Source organism: Suricata suricatta, chromosome 3 (genome assembly GCF_006229205.1).
Source record: "Suricata suricatta isolate VVHF042 chromosome 3, meerkat_22Aug2017_6uvM2_HiC, whole genome shotgun sequence".
In the NCBI taxonomy this organism is placed as follows: domain Eukaryota; kingdom Metazoa; phylum Chordata; class Mammalia; order Carnivora; family Herpestidae; genus Suricata; species Suricata suricatta.
Window position 1 is genome coordinate 125,926,138 of NC_043702.1, and position 20,270 is coordinate 125,946,407.

General features: G+C 35.8%; 1 protein-coding gene across 2 annotated transcripts in view; it reads right to left on the reverse strand.

Annotated features, from left to right (window-relative positions):
• The window catches only part of COP1 (COP1 E3 ubiquitin ligase), a 227,994-nt gene that overhangs the window by 120,149 nt on the left and 87,575 nt on the right, over nt 1-20,270 (reverse strand). For both annotated transcript variants that reach the window (XM_029935120.1, XM_029935121.1), the window contains one exon: nt 16,870-17,005. In XM_029935120.1, coding sequence (XP_029790980.1) covers nt 16,870-17,005 — 136 coding nt within the window. The remainder of the gene's footprint in view (nt 1-16,869; nt 17,006-20,270) is intronic.

Consider the following 20,270-nt stretch of genomic DNA (forward strand, 5'->3'; position numbering starts at 1 on the left):
ATGCTGCAGAGGACTAACCTGGAATGAAAATTTACAGTTGAAATTTCATCACGAATATATAAAAGTGTGTCCTCAGGTGCCTGGGTGGTTCAGCAGTTAAGCATCTGACTTCAGCACAGGTCAGGATCTCATAGTTTGTGAGTTTGGGCCCCACCTTGGGTGAGCTAAGCACCACTTTGGTAAGTCTTGCTTCTCTCTCCTTCTCACCACCCTCCCACACCCCACCCTTCCGAGGTTCTCAATGTCCCTCACTCACTTGTGCCCTCTCTCTCTCTCAAGAAACAAAAGCATGTCCCCCCAAATATCAGTCAGCCAGGTAGACGTAACAGATCAGAAATCCATCTCATATTTCCCACAGGAACAAGTAGACAAAACCACTCAAGGGAAAGATACAAAAGAAAATGTGACTTTTACTAGATAAATCCTTTCAAACCATCACAGCAGAAAATAAAGAGCTCTTGTTCTAAAATTTTTATGGAAATGCAAAGGACTCAGAACTGCCAACACAACTTTAAAAAAGAATAATAAAGCTCTAGTGGACTTAGATTACCTGAATGCAAGGCTTAATATAAAACTACAATAATAATGAGAATGTGGTACTAGCCCAACAGCAGACATTCAGATCAGAAAAAAGAGAGTCAAGAAGTAGATTCATAGTAATTCCAGTATTGGGTATTTACCCAAAGCAAACAAAAAGACTAATTTGAAAAGATAAATGTTTCTGCAGCATTCTGTATAACAGGCAAGGTGTAGAAGCAACCTAAGTATCTATTGATAGATGAATGAAGAAAATGTGGTGTGTACACACCATGGAATACTTCTCAACTGTAAAAAAAAGGATGAGATCTTGCCATCTGGAACAACATGGATAGACCTAGGCAGAAGTATGTTAAGTGAAGTAAGTCAGAGAAAAATACCACATGGTTTCACTTCTATGTGGAATCTAAAAAACAAAACAAATGACTAAACAAAAAGCAGAAACAGACTCATATGATACAGAGAATAAAACCTGATACTTGCCGAGGGGTGGGGCTTGGGGGAGGTGGGAGCATGAGTAAAAAGGGTGAAGGGGAGTGGGAGGTATAGGCTTCCAGTTATAGAATGAATATGTCAAGAAAATTAATGGTACAGCACAGTATACAGTCAATAGTATTATAATTGCTGTTGATGACTGATGGTACAAACTTGTGCACACATATATTTGTGATAAGCACAGCATAAGGTACAGACTTGTTGAATCATGTTGTGTATCTGAGACTAATGTAACTGTGAGTCCATTGTACTTCAATTAAAAAGTTAAATTCATATATACATGTTCAATTAATTTTCAAAAATAGATGTCAATGGGAAAAGTTCACCTTTTAAACAAATGTGCTTGGAACAAGTATATAATCCCAACCTTTACTTTAAAATCTAAACAAAAATGAACTTGAAATGGATTATAGGCCTCAGTATATAAAACTATAAAAATTATAGAAGAAAAGAGGAGAAAACTTTTCACCATTTGGGGCAAGCAAACATTTCTATAAAAACAGCAAAAGTTTAAATCATTTAAAAAATTAATGAAATGGAATTCATCAAAATTAAATACTTATATCATTTGTCTTTCTTTTTTTTTAAGCTTATTTATTTTGAGAGAGAGAGAAAGCACGAGTTGGAGAGGGGGAGAGAGGGAGAGGAAGAGGGAGAGGGAGAGGGAGAGGGAGAGGGAGGGAGAGGGAGAGGGAGGGAGAGGGAGAGGGAGAGGGAGGGAGGGAGGGAGGGAGAGAGAGAGAGAGAGAGAGAGAGAGAGAGAGAGAGAGAATATCCCAAGCAGGCGTGGCACTGGCACTGCGGAGCCCAATGCAGGACTTGAACCCATGAACTGTGACACCATTACCTGAGTCAAAATCAAGAGTTGGACACTTAAGGGGCACCTGGGTGGCTCAGTCGGTTAAGCGTCCGACTTTGGCTCAGGTCAGATCTCACATTCGTGGGTTCAAGCCCCGTGTCAGGCTCTGTGCTGACAGCTAGCTCAGAGCCTGGAGCCTGCTTCTGGTTCTGTGTCTCCTTCTCTCTCTGCCCCTCCCCTTCTCATGCTCTGTCTCTGTCTGTATCAAAAATAAATAAAACATTAAAAAAAATTTTTTAATAAAAAAAAAGAGTTGGACACTTAATGGACTGAGTTACACAAGCGCCCCAAATACTTATGTCATTTGAAACACATATTAATAAAAGGGCATGCCACAGACTGGGAGAAAATACTATCAATACATAAATCTGACAAAGAACTTGCATCTAGATCACATAAAAAACTCTCATTATTCAATGATAGTAAGATCTGATTTTTTAATGATAGGCAAAACATTTGAATAGATGCTTCATCAAGGATACACAGATGGCCAATAAGCACATTAAACACCATTAGTTGTAACAGAAATGCAGAGTAAAACAAAAAGAAAATATTAGTACAAACCCACTAATCAAAAGCCTGACAATGCCAAGAATTTTTGAGGATCCAGAACAACTAGAACTCTTACACTGCTGGAATGTTAAAATAACTCAATCACTTTAAGAACAGTTTAGCGGTTTCTCAAAATGTTAAACACAAACTGATCATACAACCCAGCAATTTCAATGCCAGGTGTTTACCCAAAAGGAATAAGTATGAATATGAATATCCAAAATGGCTTGTGTGTGAATATTCACAGTAGCTTTATTCATAATAATAAAAACTGGAAACAACTCAAATGTCCATCAACACATGAAAGAATAAGCAAGTTGTGGAATAGTCATAAAATGGAATATTGTTAAATAATTAACTATGTAACTGCACCTACTGATAGAGGCAACAACATGGATGAATTTCAAAAACATGTTGAGCTGAAGAAGTTAGATACAAAGAGCACATACTGTAAGACTGCATTTAAAAAAATTAGAAAATGACTAAACTCTTCTTATGGTAATGGCAGATAAATAGTGGCCTGGACAGGAGTTTGGAGGAAGTGGTGGAATTAACTGCAGAGTAAGAGGAAATAAAATTTTTTGAAATATTCTGTATTTTTATTGTAGTTTATACAATTATAAAAATTAAAACTCAATACTACTATTGTATGTATACTGTACTTCACTACAGGTAACCTAAAAACTGTATAATTGGCAATTCTACATTTAAATTTGTAAATAATATAACCACAAATTAGTATCTCTCAAGCACAGATCAAAAAATAGTTTTATAGCTTTTATGCTACCAACACAATTTAAAACATCACTAGTGGTAGAAAGGCATCTCTGTTTCAGGATTAGTATGACATAGCTAAATCTCCTAATCATAGTACAAGCTTTTGTCATATTTCAAGGCATTTTTCAGCTCTACTTGATAAACAATTTTTTAAAAACACAAATAAAAAATTTTCCGCTGAATGAACCAGAATTTGTTATTAGGTAAGGACTACAAATTTGTAGCAGTCATTCAACTGATGATGAAGTGCTTACCATAGACAGGACGGTGATGGGTTATTTGTATTAAGCAATGACGTAGCATATAAAACAGTTGGCCAATCGTCACAAGAAGATCAAAAAATCTGACAAAAGCCATTTCTTTCATAAGATACACTGATACCCAAAAATATGACAGAACTTTAATCAAATGTAGCCGTATATCCTTAGAGCCTAAACAATACTGCTAGGTCAAGAGGCAGTAAATGGGCCAGAGGAACTGGGCAGATCCTCAAAAATACTCAACTCTGCCGTTATAGTATAAAATCAGCCAACAAACAATATGTAAAGGAACAATCATGACTGTGTTCCAATAAAATTTAATTTATGGACACAATGAAATTTGAATTTCATAAAATTTTCATAAGTCATGTTACTACACATCTTATATTATTATTATTTTTTTGATTTTTTTCAACCAATTAAGAAGATAAAAACCATTTTTAGCCCCTGGGTCACTCAAGTGACCAAAAGGCTGGACCAAATTTGACCCAAATGTGCCATGGTCTGTCAACTGCTATACTAGGCAAAAAATACAGTATTTTTCTCATTCACAATGTTTCTTTCCTTCTGTATAAATAAAACCAATGCAAAGGTTGAAACGTACAAGTAAAACATTTTTTAAGTAATTAGAAATGTGCAAGTTTTTCACATTACATTTATATATTTAAAACTATTTCTAAAAACTAATAGATACAATAGCATTTTCTGGACACAACTATCTACTGCTCTAAGACACAGTAAGTGCTAATAAAAATTAGGTAAGTGACTTTTGGAACCAAATTTGATCCCCTCTGAGTATAATCTGTCAAATGTAACACATTTTTTACTACCTTTATACTAACTTACTGAGCACAGGATTGTGAATACCCCTGCCAATATTAGTTACCATACTCTATTACATCTCAATGATTCCGAGGTCTATTAAGATATGCCAAACCACTTGAACTCATATTAAATGGATCCAAACTGCTTTACTGATTAGCTCCAATTTGCAGCTTCATCATTTCTTCCCCTTTGTCAAGCTGGTAGCCATCACTTCTTCACCCCATCTATTGCAATCTCTCTTCCTTTTATACTTTGAAGAGACACAAACCCGATAAAACTAAGATTTCAGGAACCATATATGTAATAAATCAATAGGCCTAAAATAATTCAAGAAAAGAGCCATTTGTTAATATTTGAGCTTTAGTTACTAATTTGGTGGATTTATTTTGTTCTAAAGCCTTTTTGGTTTTTTTTATTTTAGCCGTGATACCTGACTGTGCTTCAGTCTGATGAGATTGACAGAGATTAAATTTTGTATAGGTGAAGTGTTTGCATAATATGAAACTCTCTGCTGTGAATAGCAGCTAGAGAAATTAGAGTAACATCCTAGCTTACCTAAAAAGTTTTAAAGGTGTGAATATATCTGACGGAGGCAATATACAGGCAAATTACTACAGTTGGGGTAAATGACAATACACTGAAAGGCAAATGATGGTACTTTGTCAAATATATTATAAAACACTCTTACACAAGATTAAGTTTTACGTATACTGATATTATAGTTATTTTTAAGTAGCAGTCAAATGAAGTGCTACTAAACTCACACCAGTGATGATAAAACAGATTGTTTTTTATCTGAAGGGAACCAGAATATGTCACCCCAAACTATGCCTCTTTGACATAAAAACTATTTTGAGCTAAAGGCAATTAAGCAGCAGCAAATGCAGGAGAGCAATCTCTACCCTCCCCCTCCCCCCCCTTTACTTCCTAAAAGCAGCATATAAACCCAGAGATGGCACAAAAGGCACCTGCAAACAAATTCTGTGCAATCAGTTCTTTCCAGTATATTTACCTTCCCATAACATGCTGCCCTTGGAAATCTAAAACTGTTTTTCTTTATCCTTTCATTTCTCTACAGATTTTTTGTTCTTTGTTAGAGATCCAACATCAGCCAGAGTTCTAAGACATTTGAGTTACACATTTTCCTAGGTATCTCCCATGTACATATGGAATACACATATTAATAAACTCTGTTTTTCTCTTGTTAACCTCTCTGTTATGGGGTCCCAGTGAAAAATTTAGAAGGGTAGGAGAAAAAGGATTTTTCCTCCCCTACATAATTCTAATTAAGTCGATAGTGGAAGAATGAGACTAAACTGTAGGACAGAGTTTCCAATTTTAAAACGTTCAAAATGTCTCTCCAAATGTGTACCCTAATTCCTAGCAGTCCAATGGCTTACTTCTGTGGCAAAGTAAGATGGTTCTTCAGCAGAGTAAGAGCAAGTTTCCTTTTAAGAACTCAACTTTGTAGGTTAATTATCAGCATGCAATAGCAATACTTTATGTATTAAAGAGCCCAATCTCAATTTTCACTACGTAATTCTTTCACGAAAATGACTAAAACTTTGAGAGAAATCAAGATACTTCTTTGTTCTGAGTTTTCTAAGCTAGAATTTCCCTATCATTGTGCAAGAGACAAAGCAAATAAGCTGCGTGCTTAACACTGCTGTCCTGAGGATAGCTGGTTAGAAGCTGGTCCCCCACCCAGCCCCACCCAACTCTCCCAAGAACAGAAGGAATAATTGTGGTACATTTTGCAACCCATTAAGCTTATTAACTAGAAAACTCAATAAACTAAATGGTTTTTTACCCTATTCACTAACTAAAAAAGTATAAATAATTATGATCCTTTACTAGAGAATTAAAATTATAAATATGTCCTATTAGAAGTAAATTTCTTCTTTTAAAAAGCTCTTGGGGTGCCTGGGTGGCTCAGTCGGTTAAGTCGAACTTCAGCTCAAGTCATGATCTCACGTTCATGGGTTCGAGCCCCGCATTGGGCTCTGGGCTGAAAGCTCAGTGCCTGAAGCCTGTCTTCAGATTCTGCCTGTCTCTCTGTCCCTCCCCCTCTCATGCTCTATCTCTCTCTGTCTCAAAAATAAAACATTACAAAAAAAAAAAGAAAAGAAAAGCTCTTAACCTAAGACAGTATTCTCAGAGTGTGGGCACAGACTGGTAACATCAGGAACACCTGGCAAAGTATTAGAAATGCAAATTCTTGGCCCTAGCACAGCTTACTGAATCAGAAACTCCTGGAGCAAGGCCCAGAAACGCATGTTTTAACAAGCCCTCTGGCAGTATCTGAAGGCTACTAAAGTTTGAGAACTACTGTCCTTAGAGCACATTAGTAAATCTGAAACAGTAAAAATACGGCCTGACATTTACTTGGTAACTACAATGTACCACACAAAATGCCAGAATAATTCAAATAAGTTCCCCTTTCATCTCATTTAATCAGGATTAAGTTGAAACTATTTCTTAATTAGCTTAGCTAGCCAAAAGAAAATTATTTTTTTTTGACTATACAAGATTTTAACTCATTCAAATTGATCTTCTTTATAAATAGTGCTAGGAAAACTGGACGGCTACATGCAGAAGAATGAAACTGTACCACTTTTTCACACCACACATGAAAATAAACTCAAAATAGATTAAAGACCTAAATGTGAGCCCTGAAGCCATAAAACTCCCAGAAGAAAACACAGGCAGTAATCTCTTTGACATTGGCCTTAGCAACATTTTTCTAGAAATGTCTCCTCAGGCAAGGAAGCCAAAGGAAAAATAAACTATTGGGACTACATGAAAATAAAAAACTTTTGCCCAGGGAAGGACACCATCACAAAATAAAAAGACAACCCGCTGAATGAGAGAAGATAGTTGCAAATGTTATCTTCAACAGTTTAATATCCAAAATGTATGAAGAACTTCTATAACTTAGCACTAAAAAAAAAAAAAAATTCAATTAACAATAGGCAGAGAACATAAATAGACATTTTCCCAAAGACATACAGATGGCCAACAGACACATGAAAAGACCATCAACATCACTCATCATCAGGGAAATATGCAAATCAAAACTACCAATGATACCACTTTGCATCTGTCAGGTCAGCTAGAATAAAAAACAAGAAATAACAAGTATTGGTGAGGATGTGGAGAAAAAGAGCCTGCATGTACTCCTGGTGGGAATGCCAACTGTGCAGCCACTGCAGAAAACCGTATGGCAGTTCCTCAAAAAAATTAAAAAGCAGAAATACTATACAACCCAATAATTCTACTATGATGTACCCAAAGAAAATGAAAACACTAATTTGAAAAGATACAGGCACCCCTATGTTTATTACAGCATCATTTACAATAGCCAAGATATAGAAGCAATCCAAATGTCCATTCATAGACGAATGGATAAAGAAGATGTGGTGTTATATGTATATACAACGGAATATTAGCCATAAAGAAATGAGAGCTTGCCATTTACAATAACATGGATGGATCTAGACAGTAGTATGTTACATGAAAAAAGTCAGACAGAGAAAGACAAATACCATGTGGTTTCACTTATATGTAGAATCTAAACAATAACAAGTAGAAACAGAGCCATAAATATAGAGAACAAACTGATGGGGGAAGGGAAGAGGGAGGCACCAGCTTCCAGGTATAAAATGAGTATGTCAAGGAATGAAAGGGACAGCACAGGAAATACAGTCAGTGGTGTTATAATAGCACTGTATGGTGACAGATGGTAGCTACACTTGTGGTGAGCAAAGCATAAAAAATCAAGTGGTGAAATCACTATGCCATATACCTAAAACTATATAGGGGCGCCTGGGCAGCTCAGTCGGTTGAGCATCTGCCTTCAGGTCAGGTCATGATTTCATGGTCCATGAGTTCAAGCCCTGTGTGGGGCACTGTGCTGACAGCTCAGAGCCTGGAGCCTGTTTCTATGTCTCCCTCTCTCTCTGTCCCTGCTCCTGTTCAAACTCTGTGTCTCTCTCTCAACAATAAACATTAAAAAAATTTTTAAACTACATAGCATTGTGTATCAACCATACCACCCAAAAAAAAAAAAAAACCAAAAAAACAAAAACCACAAAATTGGTCTTCTTTATAAATTAGTAAAGATTTAAGACCTTCTTCTATAAAAGAAATCTATATAATTTGATATGTGTGAATAATTATATTTCCTTACTTCCTCTCCATAATTTATCCAAAGAAGGTGCAAAATGAGCATCATTTTGTTTAATGTAACCAAGGACAAGGTTAGCCCAGACTTTAACAAAAATTACTACTTCCACCACAAACTCCTGCAAGAAGTTACAAAAGACATAGTTTTGAACACAGTGAAGAAATAGAAGAAAACATATTAATGTCGCTTTCAATCTTAAGGATCAAATACAGGAAGAATAATCTATAGAAATTCAGAAGAAAAACCTTGAAAGCACCATTTCAAATACCCCTAGGAACCTGAAAGTCAATGGCTAAAGTGAACTCCCTCTTTAGTCAATTCCCTCGGCACTTTATCTGAATCTCACAAGTATTTATTACTTATTTTCTATCTAGCATTTAAGCCTATGCTCCAATTGAGTCAACAAGCACATGTGCCCACTAGATCCCAGGTAAATTACCCAGAGCTGCAAGTACCACGATGGAAAGGTATTCTGAGCCAAAGACACAAATAATTCTCTGACCACAATCTCTACAATACTCGCCCTCGCTGGCCCACTATTCCTACAACCCCTCACTCTCCACCTGCATACAGCTGATTCCATTCCTTTTTGCCTCTTTCTATTATCTTGTTCAATTTTCAGTGTAAATTTCCAGGTCCACGAATCTTACCCTTTTCATCATCTGGTATCTCTTTCTTCTACAAACATAAACACCAACCACACCTTCTACCTATCACTCTGCGATGACATGAGAAAAGCAAACTCTCAGAGAAAAGCTCCTTCACCCCCTGTCACTCAGCTACAAACCTGCCTGCCTTTGCATCTGTTCTCTTCTCCAGGAAGTGTCTTCCCTCCTAATCAAGACAAAAAGTCTCATTTTACTTTGGATCCAATTCTGCCCCTGATCTAACCCTGCGGACTTGTTTGCAGGACAATATACTCTCCTGGTTTTCATTCTTATCTAAAAACCTCCTTTGTTGGCTTTACTGGTTCCTCCTCATCTACCTGATCTTTAAATGCTGGAGCTCCATCAATCTATAACCGTGGTGTCCATTATTAACAGTACAAATCTCTTCTCTGTGCAGCTAGCAAGTCTATGCAACAATCTCTACCTGGTTACCTTCCATGCGCCTCATTGCCCTCAAACCTGCTCTTCCTCCAGGGTCTCTGTCTCTGTAAATAACACCGTATTTTTCTGCCCAGTTACTCAAACCAAAAACCTGGAAGTTATCATCCTCTCCTTCAAGGACTATATCTACCAGTCATTGTGCTTTGTCTACCCTAATTCTTAAATCATTAAAGATTTCTTTATCCAAGCTCCACTGACTCCCTCCCAGCACAGACCACAGACCATCATCATGTGCTGCCAGGACAATTCCAAATTACCTACATCTCTGATCTCCCAGCTTCCATTCTTCCTTCTCTCAAACCCACTCTTCATACTGCAGCCAGCAGATATTTTCATAGCACTTACAATGCTTTATTCTATATGTTGGCTTAAAGGTTTGTCTCTCCACTAATCTGTACATCAATTTTTATGTGTATTATCAGCACTTACAGTACTTGATATGCATAGATACAATTTTTAAAAATTAAAACAAGAATAATTATTCTAGACAAATATAGGTGAATTTAATAACTGACTCCAGGACTGAAGAAAGATTTTGTGTTAAAGAAAAAACAACCCTACAGCTTGCTTTTAAAGTTCTAAGAGCATATGACAACGGCCTGTGAGGCCCACCCACTTCCGCACAATGCTGCCTACAAAGGTCTTCCGCAGGCTAACCTTAAGATGTAGCTTCCAGCCATTAGTCCTACTTGTATCTCTTGGATACTAAATAGAACCCTTCTAATTCTTGTACTTTGATTATCTGAAGAGAGTCATCAGGTTAACAAACTCTACTCTTTTCCAGGTTTAAGTAATTTTATCATAAAAGGCAATATTCTTATTCTAAACCTCTGTTGCAGGCAACCATGACAAACTTTTACCAGTCTACCAAAACCTCTAATACTCTCCCAGTTAACACTTTCTTTGAGGTAATAAGTATAAAATGACTTGAGTTTATGGTTTCACTCTGTACCACCGGCAAGCTTAAGTCTAAGTAATGGCACAGGAAAACAGAGAAACAAAGAATTGAGAACAGGGAATTTTTAGGGAGGGGCTATGAGGAAAGGAAAGGATGTAGCAGCTTTGGGAAGTAGGCTTGGACTGTTTGTATCTCACTCTTCACCTGTATCTTAAATACTCACAGATACAGAAAACTCATCAGCACTTGCTGACAGCCCTGGACTTCTGTATTTTAAGTTGTTAACACTATTTTTCTGCCGTGTGTTGATGGTGATTTACAAACCCCTTTTTTAGGTTAGGGATACTTTCTTCAAAGAAACACTTATCAGCAAGCAAATAAAGAAAAGCAAGTTAAGGGGCACCTGGGTGGCTCAGTCAGTTAAGCCTCCAACTTTGGCTCAGGTCAGATCTCACGTTCGTGGGTTTGGGCCCCACGTCAGGCTCTGTGCTGACGGCTAGCTCAGAGCCTGGAGGCTGCTTCCGGTTCCGTGTCTCCTTCTCTCTCTGCCCCTCCCCCTCTCATGCTCTGTCTCTCTCTGTATCAAAAATAAATAAAACATTTTTTAAAAATTAAAAAAAGAAAAAGAAAAGCAATTTAAGGTGGACAACTGCTAGAGGCCTCCTGATCCTCCCAGAGCAGGCAAAGGAGTTTTCCAGTCATTCATGTATTCATTCAACAAGTATTTACTACTAAGCACCTAACATTTGCCAGAAATGGGGAGTCAGCTGGACTTAAGGCCGATCAGACCTCTTTCCTCAGGAAACTTCAAGCCTAGAACACAGTTTTTTAAATTCTTGCTTTAAAAGATTGGGCCTGGGGCTCCTGGGTTGCTCTGTCAGTTAAGCATCTGACTCTGGATTTTGGCTCAGATTATGATCTCACGGTTGGGGAGATGGAGCCCCATGTCAGGCTCTGCAATGACAGCATGGAGCCGGCTTGGGATTCATTCACTCATTCATTCATTCTCTCCCTCTCTCTCTCTCTCTCTCTCTCTCTCTCTCTCTCTCTGCCCCTCTCCTGCACACACTCTCTCTTTCAAAATAAACAGAAAGACTTTAAAAAATATATAAAACAAAACAATAAAAGATTCGGCCTGAGCCAAAAGAAATCCTTTCCTCTGGATTCTCAATTCCTTTCATTTCTCCTTGACCCCAGATAGCCCAATAACTTGTAGGACACTAACAAAAATATATTCTGAAAGAAAAGAGGAAGTTCATTATCAGTCCTAAAACGCCATAATGTTTTCTTAGAAAACAAGTCATTTAATTACCTGGAGATCTGTTTTTGAGAAAAAATTAAAAACTCGTAGCATTCTACTACAATACAGAATGTATTAAAGATTACCCTAAACCTGGATCAGCACAAACTGTCATTAAATAATGAAATTTAGGAAAAACTAACCTTATAACTGGTTATTACAAAAAATAAATGTTTAACATGAATAGTTTCAAGCTATGGCAAGAGCAGCATTTAATGTAATATATACATCAAATTAAAACTCAAAAGAATGTTTATTATTAAGGCCAAATTAGATAAGAAAGTAACAAAGAAACCAAGTATGAGAATCTTGAAAGAATTAATTCCTTTTATTCTCATAAGTACAGTGTTTCAACAGATCCTGAAGGGACTAAGAGCACAGTAGAACTCAGAAGGCAGAATATCTCAGTTCAAATCTTAGTTCTATCATTGTGCTCAACTTTGTCAACTTAGACAATATCTCTCTACCACAATTCCTAATCTGTACAATGGGATGAATTACAATGTTTTATTACATAGGTTTGATATAAAAATTAAAGGAGTTAGTGAAATACTTACAATGTCATGTAAAGTACTTTAAAAGGTCACTTTAAAAAAAGGAACCAAATGTTGCGTACATTACCAGGTTAGTGACAGCAATAAAGGCCACAATACATAACCATTTTCTTCCCATAAATGTACTAATGTCTGCTGTAATTCTATTTCAAAAATTTGAGAAAACCTTAGTAAAAATGTTACCATAGCCTCTAAACTACAGATGGAATGGATAACAGTTTTAACCATAACAATCTAGGTATGTAAAATTCAAACCAAGAATTCAAGAAACAGCCACTGCTAAGTATTCAGTAAGTTCAAACAATGTAGTTTCAAACCATTCCTCTGTAGTGGCCACCTGATATTTTACTGTAAATTGTAAAATGAGTTTCTATTCTTTCCATTAGGAAAGAATAGCTTAGGACCATCTAGTATTCATGAGAATGAACTTCCCTATAAGTCATTAATTTCCATACCTTGTCTACTATCTAATAGTCGACATACTGTCAGAGTAAACAAATGCTGCCACCTTGTGGAATTATATGTATGACACTAAATAACCCAACATGATCCATAAGCAAAGGAAAAGGCTTAAAAAAGCAAGTTTCTTTTTCTCTCAGTGAGATTCTCACTGCAGAGAATGACCAACACTAGATATATTTCATGCAATTTTACAGTAAGAATGATTTTTTATACAATGTAATGAAATAATGCAACATTATTTGTCATCTCTAAAATGTCTCTCTTTTCCCAAAAGAAATTCTTCATCAAAATTTCCTATCATGAGAAATTAAAATCCTTTAAAGTGAATTTATTATCAGTGATGCCTATGAATATGAGAAAGTAGGAAAAGCAAAAAAAAAAAAAAAAAAAAAAAAAAGGTCACCAGGACTGTGAAACTTTCAAAAGTTTCTTTGGACGCTGCTTTCCTTGTTGCTACCTACTAGTCTTCATCTGTCCTGCCTTATAAATCTGCAAATTTAGAAAATTTTCAGAAATGTTAATTCAATGTAAGTAAAAAGACAGATGTTCTTTTAAGATGAAACAACAAAAGGTAGCTTTTAAATTTTTAACTGAACATCTTTTTTAATTTATGTATTTATTTATTTTGAAAGAGAGAGCAAGAACATGAGCAGAGGAGGGACAGAAAGAGAGGGAGAGAGGAAATCCTAAATAGTCTCTACCCTATCAGTGCAGAGACCCATGTGGGCCGAAATGACCTGAGCTGAAATCAAGAATCGAACACTTAACTGACTGAGCCATCCAGGCACCAACGTCTGGAATATTTTAATATAACGAATGTCACTTTCAATAAGTGGTATTCCCAAACTGAAATCTCATTTAAGTATTCAGGAACTTCTGCCTCAGAAAGCACAGCACTCTGACATAATGTCTTCATATGACCAAGATTTAATAGCAATTAAAAAAAAAGCATTATATTAAAATCAAGCTAAAATGGCTTTCAAGAATAATGAAAAATGGATTTCTCTTATTTGAATACCTAGAAATGTATAACCAATTCTAAATTTTCTAACTAGAAATGTTGCTTCCTAAATATAAAGTTAAGAAGGAAATTTATATTTTGTTTTTGATTTTTGTTCTTTTTTTAAATATTTATTTATTGATTTTTGAAAGAGACAGTCTGAGAAGGGCAGGGACAGAGAGGGAGACAGAGGATCTGAAAGAGGCTCCAGGCTCTGAGCTGTCAGCACAGAGCTCCACGTGGAGCTGAAAGTGACGAACCATGAGACAGATCATGACCCGAGCTGAAGTCAGACGCCCAATGGACCACCCAGGCATCCTTTGTTCCGTGTTTAATGGAGAAGACAACACGATGCAGATGAATTTACAATGTTAAGGGAGATTAATTTATATTATAAGAAAACATTATATTTTGCTTTATACTTGTACTGCATTTTATATTTCCATTATATTTTTAGTTGAATAGAGCCACATAATTATAGTTAAATGTATACATTATCAGGCCAATATTATAAACTTCCATAGTTTTTTTTTTTTGCCATTTCACATTCAAGCTACATTTCTTAAGCTTTTAAAAACATATATTATACGTTCTTACACGAAGAGTTTAATAATAGTGTTACACTGTTAATTCAAGGTTGTGTTTCAGAAACTTTTCTTATATTGTTTCTATAAAGGCACTGAAATAAGCTGAAAGCTTTCCTAAATATAAGCATCGATATCTAGCCTACTCACGGTTATATTCTTGGCCTAGCCAACATTAAGGGATTAATGGATTTTTGTTATACACTCACTCATTTAAGTAATTACTTAAATAAACTCCACAATCTACTGTATTTTCAAATTTTAATCATTTCAAAATCATTCCTCATATTGTCAACACATAGAAAAAAACTGAACATATGATTATCTTATCAGTTACTAAGTTAAACTACCAGCTAAAATACAGTAAAGGGTTACGGCAAGTCTCTTCAACTAACAGCTTGTATTTCAAAGTCAATATTCTTACACATTAATAAAAATCTCAGTCACGCAAATGAAAAAGTATGTATCAATATTCTGGGACATAGATATTCTTAAGGATGCAAGGCTGAATGAAATGACATAGCATCTGAAATTTGTTTCAAAACAATTAACCAAAGAACAAAAAGTATAAATGAAGCAACTGGATCACTGCAAACTCTGGAAGATGGCTATTGTGCAAAATTATTATTCCATTCTATTTTAATGTATATTAGACATTTTTATTAAAAAATTTTAAAGAATGGCAATCCCTATCAAAATAACACCAAAATAACTCCAGCACTCTTTACAGAGCTAGAACAAACAATCCTAAGATTTGTGTGGAACAGAAAAGACTCCAAATAGCCAAAGTAATCTTGAAAAAGAAAACCGAAGCTGGAGGCATCACAATCCCAGATATCAAGCTGTATTACAAAGCTGTAATCACCAAGACGGTATGGTACTGGCACCAGAACAGACACTCTGATCAATGGAACAGAATAGAGATCCCAGAAATGGACCCACAAACATATGGCCAACTCATCTTTGACAGGAAAGAATATCCAACAGAATAAAGACAGTCTCTTTAGCAAATGGTGCTGGGAAAATCAGACAGTAACATGCAGAAGAATGAACCTGGACTGCTTTCTTATATCATATACAAAAATAAACTCAAAAATGGATGGAAGACCTAACCTGAGAGAGGAAGCCATCAAAATCCTAGAGGAGAAAGCAAGAAAAACCTATTTGACCCCCACCGCAGCAATTACTTACTCAACACATTTCTGGAGTAAAGAGAAAACAAAGCAAAAATGAACTATTGGGACCTCATTAAAATAAAAGGCTTCTGCACAGTGAAGGACACAATCAGCAAAATTAAACCAACAGAATGGGAGAAGATAGTTGCAAACGACATATAAATAAAGGGTTACTATCCAAAATCTATAGAGAACTTATCAAACTCAACACCCAAAAAATAAATAACCCACTGAAGAAATGGGCAAAAGACATGAATAGACACTTCTGCAAAGAAGACATCCAGATGGCAAACAGACATATGAAAAAATGTTCAACATCACTCATCATAGGGAAATACAAATGATAACCACAGTGGGATACCATCTCACACCAGTCACAGTGGCTAAAATGAACAAAACAGGAGACTACAGATGCTGGCGAGGATGTGGAGAAACAGGCACCCTCCTACACTTTTGGTGGGAATGTAAAGTGGAGCAGCCACTCGAAAACAGTGTGGAGGTTCCTCAAAAAACTATCAATAGAACTCCCCTATGACCCAGCAATAGCACTGCTAGGGATTTAAATATCCAAGGGATAAAGAAGTGCTGATACATGGGGGCACATGTACCCCAATGTTCATGGCAGCACTTTCAACAATAGCCAAAACATGGAAAGAGTCTAAATGTCCATCAACTGACTAATGAATCAAGAAGATGTGGTGTGTATATATATATATATATATATATATATATATACACACACACAATGGAATACTACATGGCAATGACAAAGAATGAAATCTGGCCAATCGTGGCAATGTGGATGGAACTCAAGGGTGTCATGCTAAGTGATGTAAGGCAGGCAGAGAAGGACAGATATCATATGTTTTCACTCCTAAGTATAACAGAAGAAACTTAACAGAGGATCATGGGGGAGGGGAGGGGGAAAAATAGGGAGAGGGAAGCAAATCAGGAGAGACTCCTGAATACTGAAAACAAACTGAGGGCTGAAGTAGGAGGGGAAAAGGGGAAGGGGAGTGATGGGCATGGAGGAGGGCACTTGTGGGGATAAGCCCTGGGTGTTTTATGGAAACCAACTTGACAATAAACTATAAAAAAATAAAAATAAAAATAAATAAAAATGAAGGCATTGACAACTAAGGAGATTCAGAAACTTGCCCCCAAGACCACAGAACTAAAATTGGCAGGCAACCTGACTTCAGAATACACTTAACTAAAACACTGTAACTATTTATCAAATTAAATTCTAGAAACTCTTATAAAAGTAAACAGTAGAGAGTGCTGCCCAGTACTCACCTAGAGACTATGCTGGAACCATTATAGAGATCACTAGCATAAGACAATGTAGCCAAAGGTCGTACTGAATTATATCGAGTAAACTTAGACAAGCATTCCTGAAATTCATCCAATTGGCTTGCAGTTCGACTATCATCTATATGAAGAAAACAAAAATAAATTAATTGAAGTGTAATGAAAGTCAAAGAGCAGTACACACATATTAAAAATTATATTTTAAATATAATTCTGAAGTATTTAGAAACACTAATATGCACAAATAGTTTAGCCAATCTTTCAACTTTAATAAAAATTACTAAGTAGTTCTTTGAAAGACAATGTCTCTTTTGACACCAATAAAAACATACTGTAAATTCTCTTTTAAGCAGTAATTTCTTGGAGAACCAAAGACAAAAAAGTACCTCTGATCAAGAGAAGTTTAATCTTTTATTAAAACAAAAATCCCTTATCAATGGAGAAAGTGAGGGTGGAGAGACACTGGACCGTCTATTTGTAATTTTGAAGGAACATGTTTACAAGGATACATCTACATGCCCACATTTACTTGCTATCAAAACAATTTATAACAAAATTTAGATTAAGAAAGTAATTGTTTCTTAAGTAAAATGCAAGTGAGATATTTGTTTACATCATTCTTTGAAGTGTCTCAAATCCAATTACGAAAAGGGAGTAGAAACTGCAACGTATCAATTATTCTCAAAAATAAACAGAATACTTTCACTCAAATATCTTGATAGAATAGGAAAACATTAATTCCATCCAATAGGACACTATATAAATACTTTGAGTAAAGCCCATTTCAATAAACTATTCATAATCATGTGGAATTTAAATCACAATATGATCTCATGAAAGACTGAGAATCCATCTATCTATTCTCCAATCTAGAAATAAGCCTACAGTGAAAGCATGAACAAAAAAAAGAAATCATTTTTTCTTTTTTTTTTTTTAAGTTTATTTATTTCTGAGAGAGAACAAGAGTGTGAGGGGCAGAAGAAGGGGAAGAGAGAATCCAAAACAGGCTCTGCACTGTCAGTGGAGAGCCCATCATCAGGCTTAAACCCACAAACCATGAGATCATGATCTGAGATAAAATCAGATGCTGAACCAACTGAGCCACCCAGGCGCACCCCAAAATCATTATTTTTCAAAACTGTTTTACGACTTGTATTTTCGTCTTGAAAAAAGGAAGAATTAAAACACCCGATTACTTAGGTTAGCTTCCTAATTGAAATCTGAAATAAGAAGTTACAACACTGTGTTCATACCTTCTTCTTATTCTTATTCATACACATAAACAGTCACACAACTTTTTCAAAGGGAAACTTTCATGATTTCCCCTTCTTAAAGGTCCCTGAAAATAACAGTTGGCATAATGAAATTAAGATGTAAGAATCATGAAGTCTAAAGAGTCACCACACTATAGAATAGACACTATAGACTTGATTCTGTTCATCTGGAGATACTAGGTTATCTTGAAGATAACTGTAGACAGGAAGACATTTATCTAACACTTACTACAATGAAAAACAATTGCTTGTCTCTGATGCTAAGCTTCTGTCCTTGATATTTTACATTTTAAAGATTTAAACGTTAACATAGCAAATCCATCTAACAACCTATATCCAAAAGTTCCAATTTTGTAGTGTTTCCATTCTAAAAACAGCAAAGGAACCCAATTAGCAAGCAATATCATGTTACTAAAATAATGCTCCTACTCCACAAAAGTTATTCTCCATAAATTCAGAGATTAGAAATAAAACATGGGTTACTGCAATAAAACAAATCAACTGTACAACAAAGTGGTTTGTATGTAACAGCTAATTGGTTTTCTTTTTACATATAACTGAGTATTCAATATAATAAATAGTTACTGGAAAGCCACCTTAGATATGGTTTAAATACTGCTTTAATGTAAAAATATTCTTTCATATTTTGACACCAATCCCAAAGTACATAAAATTCACAAGCATTCAAGAGGATATATTCTGTTGAAGGTCAGAATCCTTTCCCAGGTGGCTGATCTTCTCTGACTATCATACCTATTCAGTAACACCTACTTCTAATAGAAGTTATAAAGAAAACACTAAAAATAGTTATGTTAGTATCGGAAAGTATAAGGATTACATTTCACTTTATCTGGTTAAAAAATGGTGGGATTTTATTTGCTTGGTAGGTTTATGATCAACAACTGCACATATATGCTAACATATTACTTTGGCTCCTCTAATTACAGATTAGTTTGTGAACGTGTGTTCAGCATCTTCCTTCTCTAATACCTTATAATTTACCTTCTCATTCAATTACAACTAAGAGGCCAAGGCATTAATCTCCTAATCTTCATCTCTCACTTTCAGAGTTGAAAATTAAGTCAGAAAGGGCAGTGGATCTCATTTGAAAATATATAAAAGGACAATCAAACACCAAGTACTCATCATGCAGAAGTTAAAATTTCTGCTTCACAGTCAAGGACACTAGGAGGAACTTCATTTCAGCAACATGTTATGTGTACGCAATGTGAAAATTTGGTAAGATAAACTTGAGGTTCCTAGAATCATGTTTTAAGTATAATACAGCCATACCCACAAGAATGAAAATATAATCTTCCTCCTGGTTTTTAATGTATTCCACCTTCCGGCTGACATCCTCCAAATAAGCAGGTCTGTGATTCTACCTTTACTATGCCATAGTACACCTGTGCTGCTAACTACTTAAAAATTATTAATTACTTCCCCATTAAGAGCTTCCTTAATCTCTTTCCCAGACTGCTTTTTTCTTTTAAATGTCTACCATTTGCCTGTGGCTGTATTTCAGTATCATACCAAAAAATATCACCGAAAAGGGTTAGTATGAACCCTCTACCAATCAGAATGTAGGCCTCAGACCTTTTTTTTCTTTTAACCTTTTTTTCAAAGTTTATTTTTGAAAGAGAGAGACAGAGCATGAGCAGGGAAGGGGAAGAGAGAGGGAGACACAGAATCCGAAGCAGGCTCCAGGCTCCGAGCTGTCAGCACAGAGCCCTACAGAGGGTTCAAACTCCCAAATCGTGAGATCATGACCTGAAGTCAGACACTTAACTGACTGAGCCATCAAGGGGCCCCTCAGATCACTGTCAATATAACAGCTTCCTATTACAGTTTATAGACTCTTACAGGGCTTAATAAGGCTCTCAATTCCTAGGCAATACAATGAAAGTTTTCATCTTATAAAAACTGTTGACCATGAACTTCACACACTTATAAACAAAGCTTGGCTCCCTTGTAGACTTCATAGGAAACATGCTATGTAAATCTCCTTTTTCCTCCATCACCAATCCTAAGGCAAATTTGTCTAAAGGTTCTAAGCAATATGTAGATTTTAATACAAATATGCCTATTCAAGAAAAAAGGCCAAATTTTTAA